Consider the following 27,920-nt stretch of genomic DNA (forward strand, 5'->3'; position numbering starts at 1 on the left):
GAGACGTCATCTATCAGGTACCTGAATGTAAATGTTATTTGTGATACTGACTAACTCTCATGTTTTTATTTATGTTAGGAGCATTAAAGGGGATGTCCAGGTTTGTGATGAGTCTGCAGTCATTCTTTGTGACTGCAGACTTCTGAGTTCTCACAGTGCGCCCTGCACACTGTCAGGATTCTCTGGTGCTGGCGATTTACATACATGCGGTCACGTGCTGACTAGACACGTGTGGCCTCACTCTATGAAAATGAACTGAGCGAGGCCAGGCACGTCTAGTCGGAATGTGGTCAGAAGTATACAAATCACATGCTTGTGCTGACATGACCGTCCACCGGCCAGGGAGAATCCTAAAAGTGTGCAGTGCATTAGTTGTGAGAATTCAGAAGCTGCGATGTCAGGATTCAGCTCTGCAGGTTCCAGTCGTCGACACATGGACACGTCACTCATATGCGATTTTCATACTCATGGTCCTGTAACAACGAGCTTCTCTTCTGCTTCTCTCAGTTTTTCACTGAACATTGGGAGCTTAAGGGCGAGGAGCTCGTCGGTACATGACTAAGTGTGAAAATCGCATACGTTCTGGGGGGGGGGGGGGGGCGCCAAACTCGGGAACAGCCCCGGGCGGCAAAAGCTCTAGCTACGCCCCTGCAGTGGTGGGCATTATTATGTGGGGCAGTAAGAGTCTTGTTACCATGCCACACAGCAGGTGCACTTATAGGGACACATACTGCAGCAGCAGCTCAGTACTGGGGTATCAGTAGGACGAGGGGCTTGAGCAGGTTGGGGATAGATGGGGAAGATGCTGGAAATATCATGTCTTTATTGCAAACTTTGCAGATGAGCTGTGGCTAAAGAAGTTGTCGTGGCTGTGTGGGCCAGAGGGAAAAGATGCGAAAATTCATCTGGAAGAACATGAATTGTAAGTCACCTAATCTAGGTGATCTGTCAGCAGAATTTCACCCCCAAGCCATATATATGCACATTTTAGCTGTTTTCCAATAAAAGTCCAGCAATACCTTTACATGGCCCGTCTGCGCCTCCGTACGAAGAAATCAGTGTGTGAATTGATATTTAAGTGGCTATGGTAGATCTGAAGCATGTATAACTTCAGCTCCTCCCCTCCAGCGCCACCTCCTGCCTGACAGCTCCTTTACCTGAAGTCACACGATAGAGGCTGTCAGTCAGGCAGGTGGCGACGGATCTGGGCGGGGAATAGAGCTGGAGTCACAGAGGCTGTCAGTCGGATAGGAGGCTGCAGCACTGGGTGAAATAAACCTGGAGTGACAGAGACTGTCAGTCAGATAGGAGGCTGCAGCACTGGGTAGGAATAGAGCTGGAGTGACAGAGGCTGTCAGTCAGGCAGGAGGCGGCGGAACTGGGTGGGGAATAGAGCTGGAGTGACAGTCTGTCAGTCAGATAGGAGGCTGCAGCACTGGGTGGGGAATAGAGCTGGAGTGACAGAGGCTGTCAGTTAACTAGGAGGCAGCAGCACTAGATGGGAATAGAGCTGGAGTGACAGAGTCTGTCAGTCAGATAGGAGGCTGTAGCACTGGGTGGGGAATAGAGCTGGAGTGACAGAGGCTGTCAGTTAGCTAGAAGGCTGCAGCACTGGACGGGAATAGAGCTGGAGTGACAGAGGCTGTCAGTCGGATAGGAGGCTGCAGCACTGGGTGGAGAATAGAGCTGGAGTGACAGAGGCTGTCAGTGGGATAACAGGATGCAGCACTGGGTGAGGAATAGAGCTGGAGTGACAGAGGCTGTCAGTGGGATAGGAGGGTGTAGCACTGGGCAAGGAATAGAGCTGGAGTAACATAGGCTCTCAGTTGGATAGAAGGCTACAGCACTGAGTGAAATAGACCTGGAGTGACAGTGGCTGTCAGTCAGATAGGAGGCTGCAGCACTGGGTGGGGAATAGAGCTGGAGTCACAGAGGCTGTTAGTCAGGTGGTGATGGAACTGGGCGGGGAATAGAGCTGGAGTGACAGAGGCTGTCAGTGGGATAGGAGGCTGCAGCACTGGCTGAGGAATAGAGCTGGAGTGACAGAGGCTGTCAATGGGATAGGAGGCTGCAGCACTGGGCGGGGAATAGAGCTGGAGTGACAGAGGCTTCAGCTCTACAACCTCATGTGCAAACACTGATTCTCAGTAATGGAGGGACAGACGGCCATGGAAAGGTATTGCAGGACTTAGCCTTGGACGAGCTATCTGTAGACAAGATGTAACGGGGGCGAAATCCCGCTATTTCCTTCACTATGTAGCCACCACTATACGGGCCCCATGTGGCGGCAATACCGGCGCTGGTCTGTGTATAGTGCCCGCTCATCACTGTGACTTGACTATGTCCCCGCCATAGGTGGTCACACAGTGACCTAGGCTAGGGCCACGCCCCCCGTGCAGACAGCCACGCACAGGCCCGCCCTCCCCGCCGCCGTCACCGCCGGATCACAATGAGCAGAGCTGCTGACCTGAGGCGAGAACACCTATGAAACCTCCGTGTGACGTCAGCAATCAGCTGCTGCGGGTCATGTGACCTGGAGCCCCGCCCCTCCAGTTTGACAGCGCTGTGCCTCAGTGTAGTCGCTCAGAGCCGCCGGTCCGCCCCCAGCTCGCTGTCTCCCGGTCTCAGCCGTTTACCTGGAGGGACAAGCGGAGAAACATGTACAAAGTCTCCGGAAAGTGAGGTGCCGGGCGCCGCGCTGAGGACCACTGCTGCCGCTGGCGGGGACGGATCCTGGGCGGAGGCTCCACACATATGTCCTGGGCACCGTCCCGTGTGCAGCCTGACTAGAGCGGCCCCGGCAGCTGGAGTGTCCATCCCGGCAGCTGGCGTGTCCATCCCGGCCGCACAACGCTTCCCCTATGTCCCGCAAGGCGAGCGACAATGTGGAGTACACCCTGCGGAGCCTGAGCAACCTGATGGGGGAGAAGAAGCGGAGGAAGCCCGACGAGGGCGCCGGGGAGCGCAGCCTGATCGCCGCCGACTCCTGCACCAGCATCAGCAGCCAGGCGAGCGGCCCCGCTGGCCCGACCTCCGGGGAGCAGCTGGAGCGGGCGGCCCGCAGGCAGTTCCAGCAGGATGTCACCCCGGCGTTCGTGTACGTGGTGTCCGTCTTCTCTGCCCTCGGAGGCTTCCTCTTCGGCTATGACACCGGGGTGGTGTCCGGGGCCATGCTGCTCCTCAAGAAGGAACTGAACCTGTCCGCGCTGTGGCAGGAGCTGCTGGTGTCCAGCACGGTGGGCGCGGCGGCGCTGTCAGCCCTGGCCGGCGGGGTGCTCAACGGCGTCCTGGGGCGCAGACCGTGCATCCTCCTGGCCAGCCTGCTCTTCATAGCCGGGGCCGTGCTGCTGGCCGCTGCCCGGGACAAGGAGACGCTGCTCGGCGGCCGTGTGGTCGTGGGACTGGGGATCGGTAAGTGCCCGCCGCGTGTGACAGCAGTGCGCACCGGGAGGAGGCGTGAAACGGCGCTGACAGCAGGAACTAGGGGGTCCGCACCTCCACTGTAAGGACAGAGATGAGGGGGGCTGACAGGAGCAACTAGGGGGTCCGCACCTCCACTGTAAGGACAGAGATGAGGGGGGCTGACAGGAGCAACTAGGGGGTCCGCACCTCCACTGTAAGGACAGAGATGAGGGGGGCTGACAGGAGCAACTAGGGGGTCCGCACCTCCACTGTAAGGACAGAGATGAGGGGGCTGACAGGAGCAACTATAGGGGGTCCGCACCTCCACTGTAAGGACAGAGATGAGGGGGCTGACAGGAGCAACTAGGGGGTCCGCACCTCCACTGTATAAGGGTGAGGGGAGCTGACAGGAGGAACAAGGGGGTCCGCACCTCCACTGTAAGGACAGAGATGAGGGGGCTGACAGGAGCAACTAGGGGGTCCGCACCTCCACTGTAAGGACAGAGATGAGGGGGCTGACAGGAGCAACTAGGGGGTCCGCACCTCCACTGTATAAGGGTGAGGGGAGCTGACAGGAGGAACTAGGGGGTCCGCACCTCCACTGTAAGGACAGAGATGAGGGGGCTGACAGGAGCAACTAGGGGGTCCGCACCTCCACTGTAAGGACAGAGATGAGGGGGCTGACAGGAGCAACTAGGGGGTCCGCACCTCCACTGTATAAGGGTGAGGGGAGCTGACAGGAGGAACAAGGGGGTCCGCACCTCCACTGTAAGGACAGAGATGAGGGAGGCTGACAGGAGGAACAAGGGGGTCCGCACCTCCGCTGTAAGGACAGAGATGAGGGAGGCTGACAGGAGGAACTAGGGCGTCCGCACCTCCACTGTAAGGGTGAGGAGGGCTGACAGGAGGAATTAGAGAGTCTGCACCTCCACTGTAAGGACAGAGATGAGGGGGGCTGACAGGAGCAACTAGGGGGTCCGCACCTCCGCTGTAAGGACAGAGATGAGGGAGGCTGACAGGAGGAACTAGGGGGTCCGCACCTCCACTGTAAGGGTGAGGAGGGCTGACAGGAGGAATTAGAGGGTCTGCACCTCCACTGTAAGGACCGAGATGAGGGGGCTGACAGGAGGAACAAGGGGGTCCGCACCTCCACTGTATAAGGGTGAGGGGGGCTGACAGGAGGAACAAGGGGGTCCGCACCTCCACTGTAAGGACAGAGATGAGGGAGGCTGACAGGAGGAACTAGGGGGTCCGCACCTCCACTGTAAGGACAGAGATGAGGGAGGCTGACAGGAGCAACTAGGGGGTCCGCACCTCCACTGTAAGGACAGAGGTGAGGGGGGCTGACAGGAGCACTAGGGGTCCGCACCTCCACTGTAAGGGTGAGGGGGCCTGACAGGAGGAATTAGGGGGTCTGCACCTCCACTGTAAGGACAGAGGTGAGGGGGTCTGACAGGAGCAACTAGGGGTCCGCACCTCCACTGTAAGGGTGAGGGGGCCTGACATGAGGAATTAGGGGGTCTGCACCTCCACTGTAAGGACAGCGGTGAGGGGGGCTGACAGGAGGAATTAGGGGGTCTGCACCTCCACTGTAAGGACAGAGGTGAGGGGGGCTGACAGGAGGAAATAGGGGGGGCTGCACCTCCACTATAAGGACAGAGGTGAGGGGGGCTGACGGGAGGAACTAGGGGGCTGCACCCCAACTATAATGACAGAGGTGAGGGGGCTGACAGGAGGAACTAGGGGGGCTGCACCTCCACCGTAAGGACAGCGGTGAGGGGGGCTGACAGGAGGAACGAGGGGGGCTGCACCTCCACTATAATGACAGAAGTGAGGGGGCTGCCACCTTCACTATATGGACAGAGGTGTGGGGGGGGCAGTCCAGGTAGGAAAATGATACAGCTGACAGGAGGAACTAATGGGTTGTTACTTCTGCTACAGGGACAATGGTGAGGGAGGTGGTCTGGATAGGAGATTGGCCTGGTACATCAGCTGGAGGGCTGACAGGAGGAACCAAGGAGGGGTGCTGCTCTGTAAACCTCAAATATAGGGACAGAGATGAGAGGGACAGTTCAGAAAGGAGACTGGTACAGCATCTGGAGGGCTGACAGGAGGAACTAATAGGGGGCTTGTTGCATGTTCTACAATCAGAGGCGAGAGGGACAGTCTGGATAGAATGGTACAGCTGACAGGAGGAAGTACACCTCTGCTGCAAGGACACAGGTGAGGGAGATGGTCCAGAAAGGAGACTTGTCTGGTACAGCTGCCTGGGGGCTGACAGGAGGAACTGAAGGGGGAGTGTTACCGCCACTATAGGGACAACAGCAAGAGGGGCAGACCAGATAGGAGACCTAAGGGACTGTTACCTCCACTACAGGGACAGAGGTGAGGAAGACAGGCCTATAGGCTGGAGAAATGCTAGGAGGAAATTAGGGTGGGGGCTATACCCAGCAGGACATGGACATGTATGACCGAGATGGGTCAGATAAGGGTCCTGTAGGCTGTCTGGAGAAAGGACAGGAGCACTTTAGGGTGGGGGGCTATATAAGCACAGCACATGGACAGAGGTGACGGAGATGGGTCAGATAAGGGTCCTGTAAGCTGTCTGGAGATAGGAAAGGAGCATTTTAGGGTGGGGGGCTATATAAGCACAGCACATGGATAGGTGATGGAGATGGGTCAGATAAGGGTCCTGTAAGCTGTCTGGAGATAGGACAGGAGCACTTTAGGGTGGGGGGCTATATAAGCACAGCACATGGATAGGTGACGGAGATGGGTCAGATAAGGGTCCTGTAAGCTGTCTGGAGATAGGACAGGAGCACTTTAGGGTGGGGGGCTATATAAGCACAGCACATGGATAGGTGACGGAGATGGGTCAGATAAGGGTCCTGTAAGCTGCCTGGAGATAGGAAAGGAGCATTTTAGGGTGGGGGGCTATATAAGCACAGCACATGGATAGGTGACGGAGATGGGTCAGATAAGGGTCCTGTAGGCTGTCTGGAGATAGGATAGGAGCACTTTCGGGTGGGGGCTATATAAGCACAGCACATGGACAGAGGTGACTGAGATGGGTCAGATAAGGGTCCTGTAGGCTGTCTGGAGATAGGATAGGAGCACTTTCGGGTGGGGGCTATATAAGCACAGCACATGGACAGAGGTGACTGAGATGGGTCAGATAAGGGTCCTGTAGGCTGTCTGGAGATAGGATAGGAGCACTTTAGGGTGGGGGCTAATAAGCACAGCACATGGATAGGTGACGGAGATGGGTCAGATAAGAGTTAGTTTTGCATGGCAAATCTGAATGATGTTTTAGGGTCTCAGAAGATGCTCGGAGTGTGTGAGATCATGGTGCCAGTCCACATGATGGCGTAACGTCGGCCTCATCTGTGGCCATGCGTTTGTATTTTAGAGGGAACCGCTCTTGAAATACTTAGTAGGGGGATCTATTAACACTCACAACCAATCAGAATCCAGCTGAAGGAAGCAAACTGAGTTGTAGGCCATTTTTCTACGTTTTCTGTGAATAAGTTTTGGTAATTTACCCCCCTTACGGTTGTATGTGACTGTCCAGACCTGCTGTAGGTATACTGCCTGCACACAGGCTGTAGGATATTGGTTATTGTTATGATCTATTTTTTTTTTTTTATTGGTGCTTTTAACCCCCTTTCCCCCTCCATACTGTTCCTTTGGGAGGGTTGTGTGTCACTTTATCACTTTAATAGGGTAAAATGGCTACTGATGAGTTTTGAAAGAGTAAATGTAGGTCTCCGAATCCTGATAAGGGCACCAGAGGTGCAGCCTACACTTACCAGGCATTAGTGTCTTGGGGGGTGGTGTTTGTTGGTCATCTTTGTATTTTGTGCCCTACAATTTTGGTGATGAAGTTCTTCTAGTGGTCAGGCTCTCCAGGTGATCCATCTTTAAAGCGACAGTAGAGCTTCTGTACACGGAGTGTGTGGTTGCTAGGAGACAAGGTGACTTCCCGCACCCGGCTTTCCTGCGTGTTATCAGCAGGATCTGTGGCTACTGATGGTCGTCCTCTTTCTTGTCTCCTGTACTACAGACAAATATATATTTTTTTTGTGTGTGATTTCCCGTTATAACGGAATCTGTAGAAAATACGATCAGACATCGGGAAGTCTTCGGGGCAGGATGCTGTACATTTATACTTCCAGTGCCATGTATTTGGCACAGGGATGGAGTGGGTGTAACAGACGACTCCTACCCTGGTTGTGTAATTCCTGAGTGATGGAACTAAAAAACTAAATAACAGAAGTAGCAACTATTCACAGAGAGAAAAATCAAATGAAAAGTGACTGTTTACCCATATGCGATGCTTTCCTACAGGAGAAAAGTCACTGGCATTGCCACAGCCATTAAAACCCAAACTACGGTATTATGTTTTGTTGTAATGACACTCACTGTTACTATTTTTACTCTGAAGTAATATGTTTTTAGTCACATCCTTAGTACAGAAAAATGGTAGAAATGAAAGCTCCACCGCACCCTGCAAGAGTCTTCATATAGGTCAATGGGTCAAAAATAGATGTATGGGAAGAGCTCCTTCGCCAAGGCTGGGTAATACTTTGCAAACAACCACCAATTCATCAAAACAATTTTGCCAGAATTCTGTAGTAAATTATGAAAAGTCACCAAATTTTGACACAACACCAGAAATTTACCAGTTTTTGGCATTAAGCCAGTTTCTTTCAGCCCTGTAAAAATGGGTAAGGCAGGTGTGACGTTACGAATTAGATGTGCTGTCACTTTCCCTACACCAGAATTCGTACTCCAGTCAATGACTGGAGTAATACTCGGGGCGTGGTGCACGAAGATGTGCACCTTTTTGTCAGACATTCCTGATTAATGAAAAAACATGCATCTCTTCGTGAATCGGGGGCATCAGGCTCAACCACATGCCCTTGTCAAGGCAGTCGAGAAAAATGCCGGGGTTGATGAATCTGGCCATAATGTACAGTCACTGGTGTACAGAGCTGATGTTCCCTCCTTTGTGCATTTGGAAGGCATCAATGCATTATGTTTCTTATTGATATGGGCAACTGCCGCCTTCCCACCTTGGACCTCTGTGCAGCAGATAAGGCCATACATGTGGTATGTCACCTTTGGCATTAGTGATAAATTATTTAGGTAAATTACCAATTATGACGAGATGAAAGTAAGTCGTGTGCTAGTGAGAGTCCCCATAGGTGTCCTAGAGTAAGGTGGAAGGAACAAGGCTCCGCCACCTGCGAGTTTCACCTTTTGAATATAGTAGTGATCCTTAATGACCTAAGAGAGGAAATGCCAGGAATTGTGAGAAACTGAGTCTTAGGGCTCATACTCACTTGCGAGAAACTTGGATGAGTCTCGCATGTTAATATCCGGCACTCAGATTGGAGCGTGCGGCCGCATAGCAATACATGCAGCCGCACGCTCCGCTCCTGAGTGCCGGGTGCAGTGTCGGGTATTGCTGTGCGAGACTCATCCGGGTTTCTCGCAAGTGAGTATGAGCCCTAAGGCTAGGTTCATATTGCGTTAAGTACATACCGTTAAACGGATCCGTTAAACGCATGTACAGAAAAGAGCCAAATTTCTTGAAAATTTGGCTTCACGTTGACGCTTACGTTAACGCACGTGACAGCATTTATGTCATTCTGATGTCCGTTCGTGAAGCATCCGTTTGTCTGCGTTTGGCACTGTCAATAAAGTTGTTCTCTTTTTTTTTTTATCCTTTTGTCAGTGTCGGGTGTGGGTGAAATCATATTTCCTGTCACATGACCACATGGACCACCCTCATTAACGCAATTCAAACGTATGGTTTTATTTGGAAATTTTGTATGATTTGCGTCTGGCTGCGTTTGCAATAGCCTTCAATGGCAGAATAGATGCTTTCCGTTAGTCTTGCGTTAGCTTGACCGGACCCGAAAACGCTGCGAGCCGCGTTCCAAGGTCCGTCATAAAAAAACGTAATGTGGCAAGCGCATGCCAATTTAGGCATGCGTCACGATGCGTCAGACAATGCGAGTCTATGGGTGCGTTACAATGTCCGTTACATTGCGTTTTCACTACTTAAAAACGTGTCCGTTAGACGGACTCCCCTAGCACAATGTGAACCTAGCCTTAGGGTGTATGTTATTATTTTGAAGAAATTATGTCTTAGACCTTTTTCACACGTCCTGATATTTCCTGTTCCGGAGATGTCAGTGTGTAATGCCACACGCAGTGGCCCCTGGGAAGCAGTGGTACAGTTAGCTCTGTTCCCCAGCTTCAGGTGCTTAAGACAGCTCTCATCATTCTCCCCTGCTTTACCGGCAATCAGTGTGAGCAGGGGAGATTGATGGGTTATATTCGACTGATAACAGAGACAGCAGGCGGCGGCTGATGGGACTATTACTTCCATCAGCCTACATCAGCTGGCATGGGTTCCTCTGTATTTTCTATAACCAGCCAGGCAAAACTCACAGCTGAGGCCTGCAACTCTCAGCTGTCAGCTTCAGCAAAGCTGGTTATCAAGAACAGAGGGGTCCCCACACTGTTTTTTTTTTTTTTTTTTTTTTATTACGGTATGTAAAAAAACTGTTTGAGGTCCCCCTTGCATTTTTGACAACCAGCCTTGCTAAAGCTGAGCTGGGGACTAGTATTCTCAGGCTGGTAAGGGGCCATGGATATGCTTTCCCCCAGCCTAAAAATAGCAGCCTCTCAGAGAAGGCGCATCTATTAGATGCACCAATTCTGGTGCTTTGCCCAGTTCTTCCCACTTGTCCTGTATCAGTGGCAAGTGGGGTTCATATTTGTGGGGTTGATGTCACCTTTGTATTGTCAGGTGACATCAAGCCCACGGCTTAGTAGTAGAGGCACCTATAAAACACCAATCCATTGCTAATCCTACAGTTACATGGTAAATAAAGACACAGCCAGAATAAAGTCCTGTATTTGAAATGAAACAAAACACACTTTTCCATTTTTATTTAAAAATAACACACACCGTTCTACTCGCCTAACGCTTAATTCCACTGAATCCCTCGTCTCCTGTAATAAAACAAAAATAAAAAACAACCATTTCCCTCACCTACATGGCGTTCTGTCACATGGCGTAATCCATGTCTGTGAATTAATAGTTTTCAACCTGGACGGTGCCAAGATGCGACCGTCTAGGGTGAGAACCACTGATGAATGAGCTGCCGCGAGCGCAGCATCCGTGACAGACAGTAACATTGAGATTACAGCTGGTCGGTGAGGCTGCGTTCCCAGACGGGAATTCACCGCGGTTCAGCTCAGTGAGGTCACCGCAGATCACCATTTACCATATAACTACAGGATTAGTAATGGATGGGTGTCTTATAGACTGGTTGATTAAAAAAAAAAAAAAAAAGAAAAAGGGGTGGCACCCCCACACCATTTTTTTTTTTTTTTTAATTATTTAAATTTTTTTTTTTTTTTAAAGTATGGGAACTTTTCTATTTTTGATAAACAGCCTTGCTGACAGCTGAAGGTTGCAGCCCCCAGCTGCCAGTTTTGCCTGTCAGGTTATGGAGAATTCAGGGGTACCCACGCCGGATTTTTTATTTATTTATAGCGCAGTTGGCGGGTGATAAATACTCCCAGCAGCCGCCACCTGCTCTCACTGTTATTAGCAGCAGTAGGTATAAGCTGATGGGAGTAATAGTCCCATTAGCCGCCACCTGCTCTTGCCATTATCAGTTGAATATAACTCTCATCATTCTCCCCTGCTCGCGCTGATCATCGGTAGAGCAGGGGAGAACGCTGAGAGCAGTCTTCAGCACCTGGTGCCGGGGAACAACGCTATCTGTACCACTGCTTCTCAGGGGCCGGTACGTGTCACACGGATTACATCCCTATGTGCCATATGTGCGCGGGACATTTTGCCACTTGTGCTGCTAGTAAAAAAAAATAAATGGATATGTCAGTGTGTTTTGCTTGCGGGCACACTGTCCGTGGAAACACGTGGACATGTGCACTTGAATGGGTCTACCTGTGTCAGTGTCTTCTGTACGTGTGAAAACTGTCACCACACGTACCGGACCCACTGACGTCTGAAAGAACCCTTAAATAGTCACATTGTATATCAAAATGTGTTAAAAAAACAACCAGGTTTTATGAATGAAAGGAAATGTTGACTCTACTAGTTTTATTGTGTTAATGAAAATTCAGCAGTTGTGAAATTGTTTAATTTCATTAAGAGAAGTGTGTGAGTGTAAGTTGGCATAAGTAGTGGGATGTTCACTGCTGTCATTGGGATCTAGGGTCCAATAATATTAGCCAATAGTACTGTAAAGACTGGATCCAGGACGGCATAGTATTATAGAGAAACTGCTGGGATTCTGTAGCGCTGTGTAATAATGTTAGTAGCACCTTGTCTGACACAGGAACTTTGCTCCTGTTCAGAATAAACTTTCCTGTGTAGCAGTGATTATTGCTGCAACAGGAAAGAAAATGTAAGATGAATTTCTTTCCTATTCCCTAGATTTCTCTGGTGCATAGCTATCAGGATGGTGATCGGCAAAGGCTATTATTTTTTTTAATCTGTTTTCCAAATTGTGTTGGACCTTAGACAATAATATGCCATTATTATGGCTGCTGTCCTATACTATACTGGTATGTCTGTTGTTCCTTCCAATATTAAAGGGTCATTGTCAGTTTAAAGATGATTACAAAGATTTTACAATTACACTTACCGTAGATCCGAGAGTGAGAGCCTTGACTCGGAGCATGTCCAATTCTAATTTGATGTGTGAATCACACTCGGCCATTGAAGACATGTGGATCTGTGAGACACTGTTTCTAAATCATGTGCTTGGAGGATAGGAGTGGTGATCTGTGCTGTTTTCACAATAAAAGTCACAGTACAAGAAGGATAATTTGGTTTATTCTTGACACATTCCGAAGTTGGACTAACTTCTTCATCAGTAAAACCAACAATAATCAATCTTTTCTTGATTCCTCAGTTGTGGGTTGCACAACCCCACAAGGTGAGCAGTTCCTTCTTCTTTCTTTTATACCACATAAGACCCTGTTGTGCTGTTCTTGCCCCGTTTACACTGTTTCTAAATGTGAAGGCTACTTATTTGCTTCCTTTTTACATCCATGTTCCACAGATCTGCTTAGTGATAATCTTGATCTTTTTATTGGCAAGCACAAAAAATAAAAAAACAACAACAAAGGTATCTAATATGCAGCTGTGGTAATACCTGAGAACAATCAGTCCATTCCTCTTGGGTGGTGACACCGGATATGTGACTGTAGTCTTACTGGCTTGGCATCCTATTGTGCGTCCCATTTGTTGTTCACCTTGTAGGCAACTGTTACTGGTGTGTAACTTTATTTCTAACTGTTTCAACACTGGATTTTTGGTTCCAGTTAATTTCATGCTGAAAAGACCCGTATGTACATGGTCGAAGTCCCGAATTGTGTAATTGTCACTGGAGTACTGGTGTCATGTCAAATCCCATGGTTCAAAATTCAAGCGATTCCTGCCCACCATGGAGGTTATAAGGTGCTGGCACACATCTAAGTGGGCTTCTAGCCAGGCAACCATAGTACAACTGCAGTGGTACACCCTAATCATTTTTTTTTTTAAATGGACAAATAAGTTGTCTGCAGAACTTTTTTTTGCCAACGGATTGCTCCTGGATCCGTCCTAAAGCCACGTTCACACGTTCAGTATTTAGTCCATATTTTACATCCATATTTGTCAGTGAAAACCAGGAGCTGGTGAAAAATGCATAAGTGGTGACGTCCGTAGCGTAGCTACCAGGGAGCAAAGGGGGCAGTTGCCCAGGGTTCTCAGGGGCCCACCTGGAGCTATTCTACTGAAACTGTATGAGCATGCACAGCGCACCCATACAGTTGCACTCTGGCAGAGCAGGGAGACTCAATCTCCCTGCTCTGCCATTTGGCCGCTGTGGGGCCCTTGAGCAGGAGGGTGGCTCTGTGCTAGCAGTGGTCCCCCCGCCCGTCATCACAGGTTCCGATTGCCCAATGCAATGAAGTTCTGACGAAACGTGCGTTGGGGTAGACGGGGCGCTCACAGACTGATTTTATTGTAAGTACAGATTTAATTTCTGACTTGCTTCTTATTTATGATTTGTCCTTTCATGTTAATGTATGCCCATTTGGGATAGCATATTTATGGCCACTATAGTGCCCGAATATTCGGGCATTATGTGTTAGGAGGATTGAAACAGCTGTGACCTAACCATAGGGTGGACGCCAGTTTTTGTACTTGCCTGCAGGTATTAGTATGCATCTTTATATGACTGAAAGGTCAACACAGCTGTACTATGCACTTTAATTAGTCAATCATCAAGCTCCCCTCTTTGTGCATAGCAGTCTGTTTTTATGAATTTTGTTTTTGTATACTGAACTTTAATAAAACTTTTTTTTGGATTATACTCTTCTGTGTCGGTAGTGCTGTATGGTGGTAATATATTGGTAACCTGGATACCTGGAGCGCTCCCGATAATCAGCTGTTCAGCGCTGCAGCTGCTTGTTTCTGTTTCGGCTGTTTCACAGTCACAACACATGCATAGATAGCCCAACAAACATGCTCTCCATGCATGTGTTGTGACTGTGAAACAGCCGCGAAACATGCAAATGTGGTGCCGAACAGCTGATTATCGGGAGCGCTCCAGGTGTTATGAGGAGACTGCAGGCACGTGGGATGCAGTAATGGACTGTACACAGACCAAGAGTGATAGGGTTATATTATACAGCAGAAACTCCACGCAGGGAGAACACAAGGATTCCCTAATACAGCAAATGGCTAATGGGGATAACTGAAGGAAGCAGACAATTCAATTACCGTATATACTCGAGTATAAGCCGAGACCCCTAATTTTGCCACAAAAAACTGGGAAAACTTAATGACTCGAGTATAAGCCTAGGGTGGAAAATGCAGCAACTACCGGTAAATGTCAAAAATAAAAATAGATACCAATAAAAGTAAAATTAATTGAGACATCAGTAGGTTGTGTTTTTGAATATCCATATTGAACCAGGAGCCCCATATAATGCTCCATACAGTTCATGATGGGCCCCATAAGATGCTCCATATTAAGGTATGCCCCATACAATGCTGCACAAATGCTGATTATGGCTCCATAAGATGCTCCATAGAGACATTTGCCCCATATAATACTGCACAAATGCTGATAATGGCCCAATAAGATGCTCCATAGAGATATTTGCCCCATATAATGCTGCACAAATGCTGATTATGGCTCCATAAGATGCTCCATAGAAACATTTGCCCCATATAATGCTGCAGAAATGCTGATTATGGCCCCATAAGATGCTCCATACAGACATTTGCCCCATATAATGCTGCACAAATGCTGATTATGGCCCCATAAGATGCTCCATAGACTATTGTGCCCCATATGCTGATGCTGCAATTAAAAAAAAAAAAAGTGACATACTCACCCCTCGTTGCTCAGGCCCCCGGCACTTGCTATAGTCCCCTTTCCCCGTTCCACTGCCGGGCGCCACTGTGTCTTCCCCGTCCTCCGCACTGACACTTAGGCAGAGGGCGCGCACTAACCTCGTCATTGCGCCCTCTGACCTGAGAGTCACAGGCAGATGACGCGGAAGACTGCGCCCGGTGGTGGAACGAGGAGTGGTGAATATCTCCGTGCTCCCCTTCCCCATTATACACACCTGCTCCCGGCGCGGTCCCTGGCAGCTTCTCTGACGGACTCTCCGGGCGCGGCAGCTCTTCCATCTTTGAGCGGTCACTGGTACTGCTCATAACAGTAATGAATATGCGGCTCCACCCCTATGGGAATGGAGTCGCGTCCATATTCATTACTGTAATGAGCGGTACCATGTTACTGCTCAAAGCTGGAAGAGCTGCTGCGCCGGGAGACCATCGGAGATACAGGGACCGCGCCAAGAGCAGGTGAGTATGTCACAGCCGCCTCTCCCCCTCCCCCGCCGACCCCCATGGACAATGACTCGAGTATAAGCCAAGAGGGGCACTTTCAGCCTAAAAAAAAAATGGGCTGAAATTCTCGGCTTATACTCGAGTATATACGGTAGATATAACTTATCACTCAGACTCCAATCACTGTCGAACTCCTGTCTGTGACTGGGGCTGCTTAGATTGCTTCGCAATGGGAGTCTCACAGTGCTGAGGAAGATGGGGTAGTATCTCCTGACGTTGGCGGTATCCTCTAGTGGTCCTGATGATGGCGGCGACTCCTCGGGATCCTGATACGGGTCTTGGGTCCAGCAGATGAGGTGATGAAGGGTGAAACGTCCTTATCTTCAGCGGTAAGTATCCCAACACTACGGAGACCTGCAGCACTGCCCTAACAGTTTACAACGGGCATCCCAGTTCGCTTTGCTGTATCGAAGCGTGCCTAAGTCCCATTCACAGACCTTGTCTCTCAGTCAGTGTTGTCAGCGGGGACAGCGGTGTCTGAGCGGTACCCAGTCGGTAGTCTACTGTCAAAGCACTTTGCCATCCCAGGTTCTGCTCTACTCTGCCCAGTCGCCTCACAGCTGATTTTACCTCACAGGCGTCTCACGTGCTCGATGTTCCCGCCCAAACTGTTTGAATCCTCGTGCGCGAGCATCCTCTCAGCTTGACCATGCCCCCTTCTCTCGAGTACAGGGAGCTGTCCTGTGCTTTAAGCTTTTCCCCCTGTAATTTAGGTGACAGCCTTGATGGTTCCGGACCCATTACGAAGGAGACATGCCTAGTTGGTTTCTTCCCCTTACAGTATCCAGGTTACCGATGCATCTATATGGGAAGCGCTAGAGCTATTCGGATAAGCACTTATCCAAAGCTATTTGATCATCCCTAATTGTTATGTATCATAAGATTTTTCCCAATAAACTCCTTCCATCAGTAAGAGCATTGAAAATGGGTCGTGGCTGGGTCTTCCAGCATGACAAACACCCAAAACACACAGGTCAACTAAGAAGTGGCTCCATAAGAAGCATTTCAAGGCCTTGGAGTGGCTTAGGCTTCTTTCACACTAGCGTCGTGCACTGCACGTCGCTATGCGTCATTTGGTTGAAAAAACGCATCCTGCAAAAGTGCTTGCAGGATGCTTTTTTTCACCATTGATTAGCATTAGCGTCGCATTGCGACGCTTTGCCACACGTCGCAACCGTCGTGCGACGGTTGCGCCGTGTTGTGGCGGACCGTCGGCTGCAAAAAACGTTACATGTAATGTTTTTTGCTGCCGACGGACAGCCATTTCCGACCGCGCATGCGCGGCCGGAACTCCGCCCCCACCTCCCCGCACCTCCGGCGCAAACAACGCTAGCGTTGGTACGTCGGCCCGACGCTCTGCGACGGGCCGAGTACGACGCTAGTGTGAAAGAAGCCTTAGGCTCCAGACCTGAACCCAATAGAAAATCTTTGGAGGAAGCTGAAACTCCGTGTTGCCCAGCTTCAGCCCCATAACCTGAAAGATCTGGAGAAGATCTGTATGGAGGAGTGGGCCACAAATCCCTGCTTCAGTGTGTGTCAACCTGGTCAAGAACTACAGGAAACGTCTGACCTCTGTAATTGCAAACAAAGGTTTCTGTACCAAATATTAAGTTCTGTATCAAACACTTATTCCATGCAATAAAATGTAAAAATCACACCATGGTATTTTCTAGTTTTTATTTTTAGATTGTCTCTCACAGTTGAAGTGTACCTACCTACAATAAAAATTACAGACCTCTCCATTTTTTTTATAGATGTGGAAAACTTGCCAAATCGGCAGTGTATCAAATACTTATTTTCTGCACTGTATATATCAAATATCCCTGTAGAGTGTGTGTGTGTATATCAAATATTTATTTAGTTATGCTTTAGCAATACACTGGATTATAATTGTAAAGACCCTTGTTGAATGTCTCCAGTTTCTGACTTGATACAAATACTTCTTCTCTATTGGTGTATTTTTCAAACTAATTCCTTTTTATAACTAATTCCTTCTTATATCCTGTTCTAGTCCTGCTGCACCAGCTCTACTTGCAATTAGAAGCCTCTCACTACTAAGGCCGGCCTCACACTGGGCGTAAGACAATACGCCACGTATTATACGTCCGTACTACGGCCGTAATACGGAGAAATGTTCCCAAAATAGTGATCCGTAGTCAGGGTGTGTCAGCGTATTTTGCGCATGGCATCCTCCGTATGTAATCCGTATGGCATCCGTACTGCGAGATTTTCGCGCAGGCTTGCAAAACCGACATCTAATGGATTTATGTTCTCAAATGTTCATTAAAACATATAGACAGTGTATATATATATATATATATGTCATTGAGACACATATATATATATTCTGTATTTAGATTTCATTCAGCGCGATATGTGTTAAAAGTCGGTAATTCAATTGCCGGCTTTGCATTTCTCCTGCACAAACCCGACAGGATATGAGACATGGTTTTCATACAGTAAACCATCTCATATCCCCTTTTTTTTTGCATATTCCACACTACTAATGTTAGTAGTGTGTATGTGCAAAATTTCAGCGCTGTAGCTGCTGAAATAAAGGGTTAAATGGCGGAAAAAATTGGCGTGGGCTCCCGCGCAATTTTCTCCGCCAGAATGGTAAAGCCAGTGACTGAGGGCAGATATTAATAGCCAGGAGAGGGTCCATGGTTATTGGCCCCCCCGTGGCTAAAAACATCTGCCCCCAGCCACCCCAGAAAAGGCACATCTGGAAGATGCGCCTATTCTGGCACTTGGCCACTCTCTTCCCACTCCCTGTAGCGGTGGGATATGGGGTAATGAAGGGTTAATGCCACCTTGCTATTGGAAGGTGACATTAAGCCAGATTAATAATGGAGAGGCGTCAATTATGACACCTATCCATTATTAATCCAATTGTTTGAAAGGGTTAAAAAAACACACACACATGATTTAAAAGTATTTTAATGAAATAAACACAGCGGTTGTTGTAATAATTTATTGTTCTCTCAATCCATCAGGAACACCCTCGCTTGGAAAAATAAGAAACGCACAAGATACATACCTTCTGGTGAACCGTCTCGTCCCACGAAGTAATCCATCTGAAGGGGTTAACTAATATTACAGGCACGAGCCCTGCTAAATGCAGCTGTGCTCCGTGCCTGTAATCCCCGGCGAATGAATGAAATGTAGGTCATTGACCTACATTTCCTTCAGTCGCGGTGAGGCGCCCTCTGGTGGATGTTCTCATGAACTGCAGCCTGGGAACTTTTTCCCACGCTCCAGGTCATATGAGGACATCCACCAGAGGGCGCATCACCGCGACTGAAGGAAATGTAGGTCAATGACCTACATTTCATTCATTCGCCGGGGATTACAGGCACGGAGCACAGCTGCATTATAGCAGGGCTCCTGCCTGTAATATTAGTTAACCCCTTCAGATGGATTACTTCGTGGGACGAGACGGTTCACCAGAAGGTATGTATCTTGTGCGTTTCTTATTTTTCCAAGCGAGGGTGTTCCTGATGGATTGAGAGAACAATAAATTATTACAACAACCGCTGTGTTTATTTCATTAAAATACTTTTAAATCATGTGTGTGTGTTTTTTTAACCCTTTCAAACAATTGGATTAATAATGGATAGGTGTCATAATTGACGCCTCTCCATTATTAATCTGGCTTAATGTCACCTTCCAATAGCAAGGTGGCATTAACCCTTCATTACCCCATAGCCCACCGCTACAGGGAGTGGGAAGAGAGTGGCCAAGTGCCAGAATAGGCGCATCTTCCAGATGTGCCTTTTCTGGGGTGGCTGGGGGCAGATGTTTGTAGCCACGGGGGGGCCAATAACCATGGACCCTCTCCTGGCTATTAATATCTGCCCTCGGTCACTGGCTTTACCATTCTGGCGGAGAAAATTGCGCGGGAGCCCACGCCAATTTTTTCCGCCATTTAACCCTTTATTTCAGCAGCTACAGCGCTGAAATTTTGCACATACACACTACTAACATTAGTAGTGTGGAATATGCAAAAAAAAAGGGGATATGAGATGGTTTACTGTATGAAAACCATGTCTCATATCATGTCGGGTTTGTGCAGGAGAAATGAAAAGCCGGCAATTGAATTACCGACTTTTCACTAACACCGCTGCGTATTTCTCGCAAGTCACACTGCTGGTCAGTGTGGAATCCGTATTTTTCTCGCCCCCATAGACTTTCATTGGCGATTTTTTTGCGCAATACGGTGACAAACGCAGCATGCTGCGATTTTGTACGGCCGTAGAAAGCCGTATAATACTGAACCGTAATATACAGCTAATAGGAGCAGCCCCATTGAGAATAATTGTGCAGTTTATTTTGCGAGTTTTACGGACGTAGTTTATGCGCTCATACGTCCGTAAAACTCGCTAGTGTGAGGCCGGCCTAAGACTGCCACAAGCTGACAGTAACAGCCATACATTCTCCTAGTCCTAGGGCATTCATTAGACATTATATGTCACTCATTATTGGATTTACATCTCCTAAGGCTATAAGAACAGAATGTCTTACACCTAAAGTAATGTTTGACTTTAAAGTGTTTGCCCTAAATCTTCTCTCTGTCATGCAGGACCAATACACCTATGCTGGTGTTTTTCCAAAACTTAGATTAGACAGAGGTACTAAAACAAATAATATGTTCGAGTTGGAATGGACTTTCAGGGTCATCGTGTCCAACCCCCTGTTCAATGCAGGATTCTCTAAACCATCTGACAGATGTCTGTCCAGCCTCTGTTTGAAGACTTTTGATTTAAGGAGGACTCCCACCTCTCGTGGCAGCCTGTTCCACTCATTGATCACCCTCAATGTCAATTTTTTTTCTATTATCTAATCTGTATTTTCTGTTTCATTTCATTGCTTCTCGTGTTCTATGTGGATATGAGAATAAGGATGATCCCTCTACACTGTGACATCCTTCAGATATTTCTAGAAAGCTCAAGTCTCCTCTTAGTCGTCTTTTTTTTCCAATCTAAACATTCCCAGATCCTTTAATCATTTCTTGTAGGAAATAGTTTGCAGTTCTCTTGCCATGCTGTTAGTTCTTGTCTCAACTTGCACCAGGCTTTCGATGGCTTTTTTTTTCCATATGTTGTGCCCAGAAGTGGACACAGTATTCCAGATGAGGTCTGACCAAAGAGGCATAGAGGGGGATAATTACTTCACGTGATCTAGAATCTATTCTTCTCTTAATACATCCTAGTACTGTTTGCCTTGTTTGCGACTGCATCACACAGTTTAGTTGTGCACTTTTTCACACGTGCTCTTGCTTAGTTCTATTACTCCCATTCTGTAAATGTAATTTTTGTTTTTCTTGGCCAGATGTAGAATCTCTCATTTCTGTTAAATACCATTCTATTAGTCACTGTCCATTGTTCAAGCTTATCTTGATCCTTCTGAATTCTTTGTCTTCTCTAGTGTTAGCTATCCATCCTAACTTTGCATCGTCTGCAAATTTGATTCGTTTACCTTCAGTTCCCTTATTTAGATAATTTTATAAAAGTGTTGAACAACACTGGGGCCAGGACAGCGCCTTGAGGAACCCCACTTGAAACTCTAACAATTGGATGTGCATCCATTTATTACCACTCTGAGTACAATCCCTGAGCCAGTTATGAATCCACCTAACTGTAGCCTTCTCAATCCCATACTTGGTAATTTTTTCAATAAGGATAGTGTTAGTACATCTCGGCTTCAGAAAAGCATTTGCTTAAGTATCTATGTCTACCACATTTCCCTGATCCACCCAGTCAGTGATTCCATCATAGAAGGAACAAACCCATGCTGTCTCTGGTTAATTACTGTATTTTTAAAAACAAGTACTTACATATATGTTTAATAATTTGTTCAAATATCTTTCCTGGTAGTAAGGATCACTTGCCTGTAATCTCCTGGCTCCATCTTCTTTCCTTTTTTTAAAGATAGAGAAAAGATTTGCCCTTCTCCAATCTTCTGGAACTTCTTCTGTTCTCCAGGAATTTTCAAAGATCCTCTCTAGTGGTTTTGCAATTTCCTCTGCTACCTCTTTCCGTACCCTAGGATGTAATTCATCTGGACTAGGAGATTTAAGTTAGCTAAGTGTCCCCTCACTGCCTCTCTGTTAATAGTGCAGATTCTTTTATTTCTTTGATAACACAGTGAAGATCAGTTGATGTTACATTGGCTTTCTTTGATAACAGAGATGCAAAATAGGAATTTAAAAGTTTGGCCTTCTCAACACCATTTTTTTACCACTTCACCCTTTCGTCCTGTAAAAATCCTATAGCATATTTGACTTTTCTATTGCTTTTGGCATAACCCCAAAATCCTTTTTTATTGCTTTTGGTCTCCCTTGCAAGCCTTACTTATTTACTGACTTTAGCTCTTCTAACGCTTGCCCTGCATTCCCCACAGACAGCATTACATTCTTCTTTAGATTTACCCCCTTTTTTCCATTTCATATGCATTTCTTTCCTTTTTCCTGATAGAGAATGGACAGCACCTACAAAAATCCTACATTGATCTAGTTCTCCCACTTAAAAAGATGAGAGGTCTTTAATTGACATCATAGGTAGACCACAAATATGAGAGTCCAAAATGAGAAAACAAATCCAGAAAATCACCTCTGATTTGGCAAGATTTATTTTGCTAATTATGGTGGAAAATAAGTATTCGGTCACCTATAAACATGCAAGATTCCTGGCGCTCAAAGACCTGTAACTTCTTCTTTACGAGGCTCCTCTCTCCACCACTCATTACCTGTAGTAATAGCACCTGTTTGAACTTGTTATCAGTATAAAAGACACCTGTCCACAACCTCAAACAGTCACACTCCAAACTCCACTGTGGTGAAGACCAAAGAGCTGTCGAAGTACTCTCATCTTTTTAAGTGGGAGAACTTGCACAATTGGTGGCTGAATAAATACTTTTTTCCCCACTGTACAACTGAACATGAGATTCTTAGTTTAACATTCTGATCAGACTGTGTGAAGCCCGCTGCCACTTCACAAACCTCTTAGTGGGTCCCTGTCGCCTTAATGGAGCGGAGCTGTGCGCCAATCATCGCCGATGCAATGGCAGGGTGGACGTTGTGCCTCACCGCGCCTATGCTGCAAGACTGTGTCTCAGTGAATCCAGACCGCACAGCCCCACCAGTACAAAACCACAGCAACAATGGCCGCCACAGAGCACCAACACCAAATGAAGGTTAGGTCCTTGCCTTTTTTCTTCTGTGTATAGCATCCTTTTTTTTTTTTTTTTCAGCAAGTGTTCTGTGTTTATCTATCCTGGTCTTTTTAAATGCTTCCAATTTTAATTCTTTTCCAGATTATTGATTGATTAGTGAAAATTTCGTTTAGCAAAATCACCCATCCTTCTCGGACATTTAAGGCCTTTAGAACATCCAGCCATTGGAACTTTCCTATCCTTTCTGAGTCCATTAAAATCTTCCTTTCTGAAGTCCAACCTTAAAGTCTGAGTCCTCGCAGGTCTTCCTCCTCTTGTTATCTAAAATTTGAAGATGGCATAATCGCTGCCTTCTAAATTCCTCACCACCTTTACTTCCTCAGCCATTTGCCCCCTGTTGATAAGAATTAAGTCTAAGTTGGCAAATCATCTTGTTCTCTCTTCTACCTTTTTTAAAAATAAAATTGTCAGTGAAATGAATCTTAGAATTTTCTGGACCCATTACATTTGCCTGTGCGAGATTCCCAACAAATATCTGGATAGTTAAATTCTCCTGCGATCACTGTCATACTTTTTTGAAAACAAAGATCTTATGTAAAGAGTTAATCCATATCTTTAATCTGTCTAGGTGGCTTATAGTAAACACCTACAATAGTGTATTTTATGTTCTTCTCTCCTTGTATTCTTGCCCAAATAGTTTCTACAGAGCTTCCAGTCTCTAAAGCTTGGATCTATGTAGATATACATTTTTTTAAATATTTTTTTTGTATTATCCCACCAAGTTTCAGTGATGCCTATGACTATGACATCATACTCTTCCTGTGTTTGCAGTTTACATTTTCCTTGTTTTACATGCTATGTGCATTTATATAGACACACTTTAGTTTGTAGTCTGTTTCTCTTCCTCCTCTATATTCATTTAGAATTTCTTTTTGTTCTCCACCGAATTCATTAGCTGCTTAGTTTTTCTTGGCCATATATTTCCCATCCCATATTTCTCTAGTTTAAAGCTCTCCTGATGAGTGTAACAAGGCGTCTACCAAATATGTGTTCTGGTTTTCATAAGATGCAACTCATCTCTAGCAAGGAGTCCATCATACAGGTAATTTGCTCCATGGTTAAGAAACCCAAAACATTGCTGACAGCACCTTCAATGTAGCCAGTTGTTTACTTGTAGAATTCTGTTCAATCTTCTTGTTCCATGTATCCACTGGGAGGATGGATGAGAAGTTCCGTTCCCAGTTCCTTCACTTTTTGACCTAGGTCTTCAAAGTCTCTCTTAGAACAAAAAAAAATCTAAGAGCTGTGGAGGATTTTTGAAGCTGGTGATATGGTAATTATCGCAGCATTAATAAAACATGGTAAATAAATCCTACACCTTTTATTTCTTTCAAGTCTGGTAGTTACCCAATGTGTGTGTGTGTGTGTTTGTTTTAGCCATAAACTAAATCAAGGAATACTAGTTCTAGAATAGTTTTTGAATAGAATGACTTTGGGACTTTATAAAGCAGAGAGGGTATAGTACTGGCCTTTTGTTCTTCACCATCCTTAAGTGACCTGTCCATTTTGCTACTTCGAAAATGAAATTGTAGAAAGTAATTCAATCACTTGAGAATTGAACATGCCCTATAATTAAACTCTACATGGTTCAGTAAAACTATTCGGTCTCATCAGGGGTCTAAAAGACAATAACGAAATAAAATATATTTGCAGGTTGCTGCACTGTTTGGATTAATGTACTACTGCATTTGCCAGCCAACGCGACTGGTATTTATTAAAGCTTCTTTCTTCCAATCATCTAGAAGAGCCCCTGACTGGAGAACTCATCACCTACCAATTCATTACTGGCACAAATGTAACTAAGCAACTGAAATGAACTGGTGGACAGACTTGAAATGGACAAAATGTTGGTTTCTAAGCATTTTTTGACATAGGCTAGTACGGTAAATAAATGAAGGAGGTAATGGAAATGACAGCAAAAACAAAGAAATGGACTTGATTATAAGATGGTAAACATGCAAAGTTTGAGTGTTCATAATGTGGCCCTTTCACAGACAAAACACAAAATGGCATATGCCCTAGAGCAAAAAGAGAAATAAGAACTATAGATGAGAGAAAAGAATGGCAAGACCCCTAGCCAACAGCCAGGTCAGTATTTTGTGTCCCCTGGAAAGAAGATCTACCTGATGGATCCCTCTTAACTGATCGTATCTGCAGCACCTCTTTTGATTAGCCAGGCAGGCACGATATCATCAGTGTCACATCAGCCGGGCTATTCAAAATAGGAGCCAGAGATGCTGTCAGTTAAGAGATTTGCAATGCTTCCGTGCAGTAGAAATAAAATGGTCACCTAGCTGCTGGGCCGCGGTCATTCAAATCAATTGTCTCATCTCTAAGAAGGTATTGCTATGTTAGAAGTGATCACAGTGAAAGTCAATAACTGTTTAATGTGAAGAACATGATGCGACTTGCGCTAGAGACCGTAGATTATGAACAAAAAGAAATCCATATGCCTGGTATTATTTACATTGCTATAGCAGAAGAAGGCACACCGGTTACATTGGTGCACATGTAGAATCCTCCATGAGATAATAACCATTATGTTATGTTGTGTACACTTCCACATACTGACCATTTTCTATCTGTTTCAAGATTCTTTTATGAATTTGCTGTGTTTAGAATAAGGAAATCATCATGTAAATCCACAACATTATGGGGCTGTCTCACGAGTACAGTTGAACTGTATGTTTGAGGAACGGTATCTGGAAACCGTTTTTGGAACTGTAGGTCTCCTTCTACTACAGTAGTCAAAGCGAAACACTACTAATCAATAATGAGAAAAAAAAGGAAAACCTTTTTTTTCCCTTTCTGTATAAGCAGCTGCCTCATCCCAATGGGAGCAGATTCCACCTTCACGCTGTTCTAGTTTTCATTGAAGAGTACATGAATTACACATGGGGGCACCTTTCTTTAAAACCCAAACGGTTATCCAGGGTTATTTGGGAAAACATCTAATTATCATATAGTTTGCATCCTTCAGATTCTCTTCAAAGAGCTGCAGAAAATAAAGTAGTAGGAGGCAATTTTGTTAGCTGCCTTGTAAATGTCTGCGTTAGTATGAGGCTCACAATTTTACACCTTATCTCATGTTATTAATAATGGAACTGTTAATGTGGATTTATTCCTTCATCTGGCTGCCTGCTTCCCAGGTTTTCCAGATACCATTCAGGGCTCCAAAAGTATTTGCTGAACAGAAAGTTTATCCACCAGTATGGAAAGTTTGATTACGTTTTTCAATTTCCCTAAATACCTGTGCCATTTCTTCAAGATTTACCAACAGAACTTTCCTTCTAGATATAAAAAACATTTTCATCTTGTCCCATAAATAACATTTCCCTCTTGATCATGCAAAATATAATTTCGCTGTCAGCCTAGTACAGATTTTCTCTTCTGTGGATGAAGCCCGTAGTTCCATTAATCCTCGACTCCTCGCTGATCAATCTGCTAGTCTGTTCATTGATTTTACCTATTCTGCTGTTTTATTGTTTGCGATGCATGTTAATGGTTTTGCTCCAGGTATTGGAGGTACATTGATCCTGATTTGGAATGTGTAGCGTTAATCACGTTATCATAGGGAATCTGGCCTGTGTAATTCTGTCTCTGGGCTGTTTTATATTATGCATAGTGAATGAATGAGACGATCCATCTTGTTTTTAGAAAATGGGTGTCTTGAATTAAGATATTCTCTTTTATGATGATTGAACCATATTCGTATGCATGCTGGCGAATGTGCAAAATGCTGGATAAAAAGTCTTTTTCATCATGTAAATGGGGAATTTGTGGCTAGTAATGGGATACTGTATGGGGACAGAATAAGGCCATACAGCACATATTAATACCTACGACCAGTAATGCTGTTCCTATAAGGTTTTTCCCAGCCCCTCTAAACAGGTCAGTAAACGAGCACCAATTGAGTTGTGTAGTAAATGAAGGCTTTAAAGTATGGGACTTTAAAGTATTTGGCAGTTGTTGAAATTTGTGATGTTAAACAATAAACACATACTACACTGGGGGTTTATATCAAGTGCTATGGGCAGTCTTACAGATCATTTGGGAGTTTGCGGAACCACATCAAAACCTTTCATGAGCGAACAATAAAATGGGCACTATGCTTTCATTGCACATAAATGGGCATCACATGATTTTTACACTCAGTAAGTCTACGTTCACATTTGCGGTCGGCGCCGCAGCGTCGCCGCATGCGTCATGTGCCCCTATATTTAACATGGGGGTGCATGGACATGCGTCGCATTTGCGTTTTGCGCCGCATGCGTCCCTGCGGCGCTCGCGTCTGGGCGCAGAGGACGCAGCAAGTTGCATTTTTGCTGCGTCCAAAATCAATGAAAAAAAGGACGCATGCGGCGCAAAACGCAGCGTTGTGCATGCGTTTTGCTGCGTTTTTGTTTGCGTTGTGCGTTGCGGCGCCGACGCTGCGGCGCACAACGCAAATGTGAACGTAGCCTAAATTAGTCAGTGAATGATCCTATTATAAAAAAGCTTTTCAGTTTCTCTCCCGTTTTTTGGATGGTGACCATTTTTTTTTTTTTTTTTTTTTTTTTCATTTCATGTTAATGAAAACCATGATGAAAACCATTTATTGACTAATGGATGACAAAATTAGGTGTATACATTTTTAGGGCAGAGTCCCCTTTTCCCAGGCAAATTTAGCCTATATTGCTAATTTCAGATTTTCAGAAGTCAAAGGTGAACTAAATTATAATTAATGATTGGTTGCCTAAAGATAGTACCTGATTTGTAGCAATCCAATAGTGTGCGCAATCACTTATGTAACAGGTTTTGGGCTATGATCCTGTCTGCTATTTCTTTAGCAATGTAGGTGGCACACCTTATACCGGATGATCGGGTTCCATTATCTTAATCATGCTTACTGGTTGTGCTGCTAGAGACAAATTTTGGAAGCTACCAACCACTGCATTCTTGGAACACTCCACAACACCTATCACATTACAATTTTCCCTTGTCAAAGTCACTCAGTTTCTTGCACTTTCCCATTTTTCCTGCTTCCAGAACATCAACATCAAATTCATTCGCTGCCTAGTAAATTCCTCCCGTTGGCAGGTGTCATTCCCATGAATTTTAAGGTTGCTTTCACTTGTCAGTCATTTTGTTTTGATTGGTATTTCATGGTGTGTGCAATAGTGAATTGAGTTGCTGGCAGGGCTGTAGAATCGGGACGCCAAACTTCCGGCTCCTCAATTTCCCTGACTCCTGACTGAGATTCCCTGATCCAACCCCACAGCACTGCCTCACTACTGAGCATGTGCATAGTGTAGCACAGATTCTTCAAAATTAAAATCTATCC

General features: G+C 46.0%; 1 protein-coding gene across 1 annotated transcript in view; it reads left to right on the forward strand.

The window, feature by feature from the left end:
* The first annotated feature begins 2,414 nt into the window (after positions 1–2,414).
* SLC2A13 (solute carrier family 2 member 13) overlaps positions 2,415–27,920 on the forward strand; it is a 340,922-nt gene continuing 315,416 nt past the window's right edge. The window contains exon 1 of the mRNA XM_077264817.1: positions 2,415–3,411. Within this exon, the coding sequence (XP_077120932.1) occupies positions 2,862–3,411 (550 nt within the window). The 5' untranslated portion in view covers positions 2,415–2,861. The remainder of the gene's footprint in view (positions 3,412–27,920) is intronic.

The sequence above is a fragment of the Ranitomeya variabilis genome, chromosome 5 (assembly GCF_051348905.1).
Source record: "Ranitomeya variabilis isolate aRanVar5 chromosome 5, aRanVar5.hap1, whole genome shotgun sequence".
Taxonomy (NCBI): Eukaryota; Metazoa; Chordata; class Amphibia; order Anura; family Dendrobatidae; genus Ranitomeya; species Ranitomeya variabilis.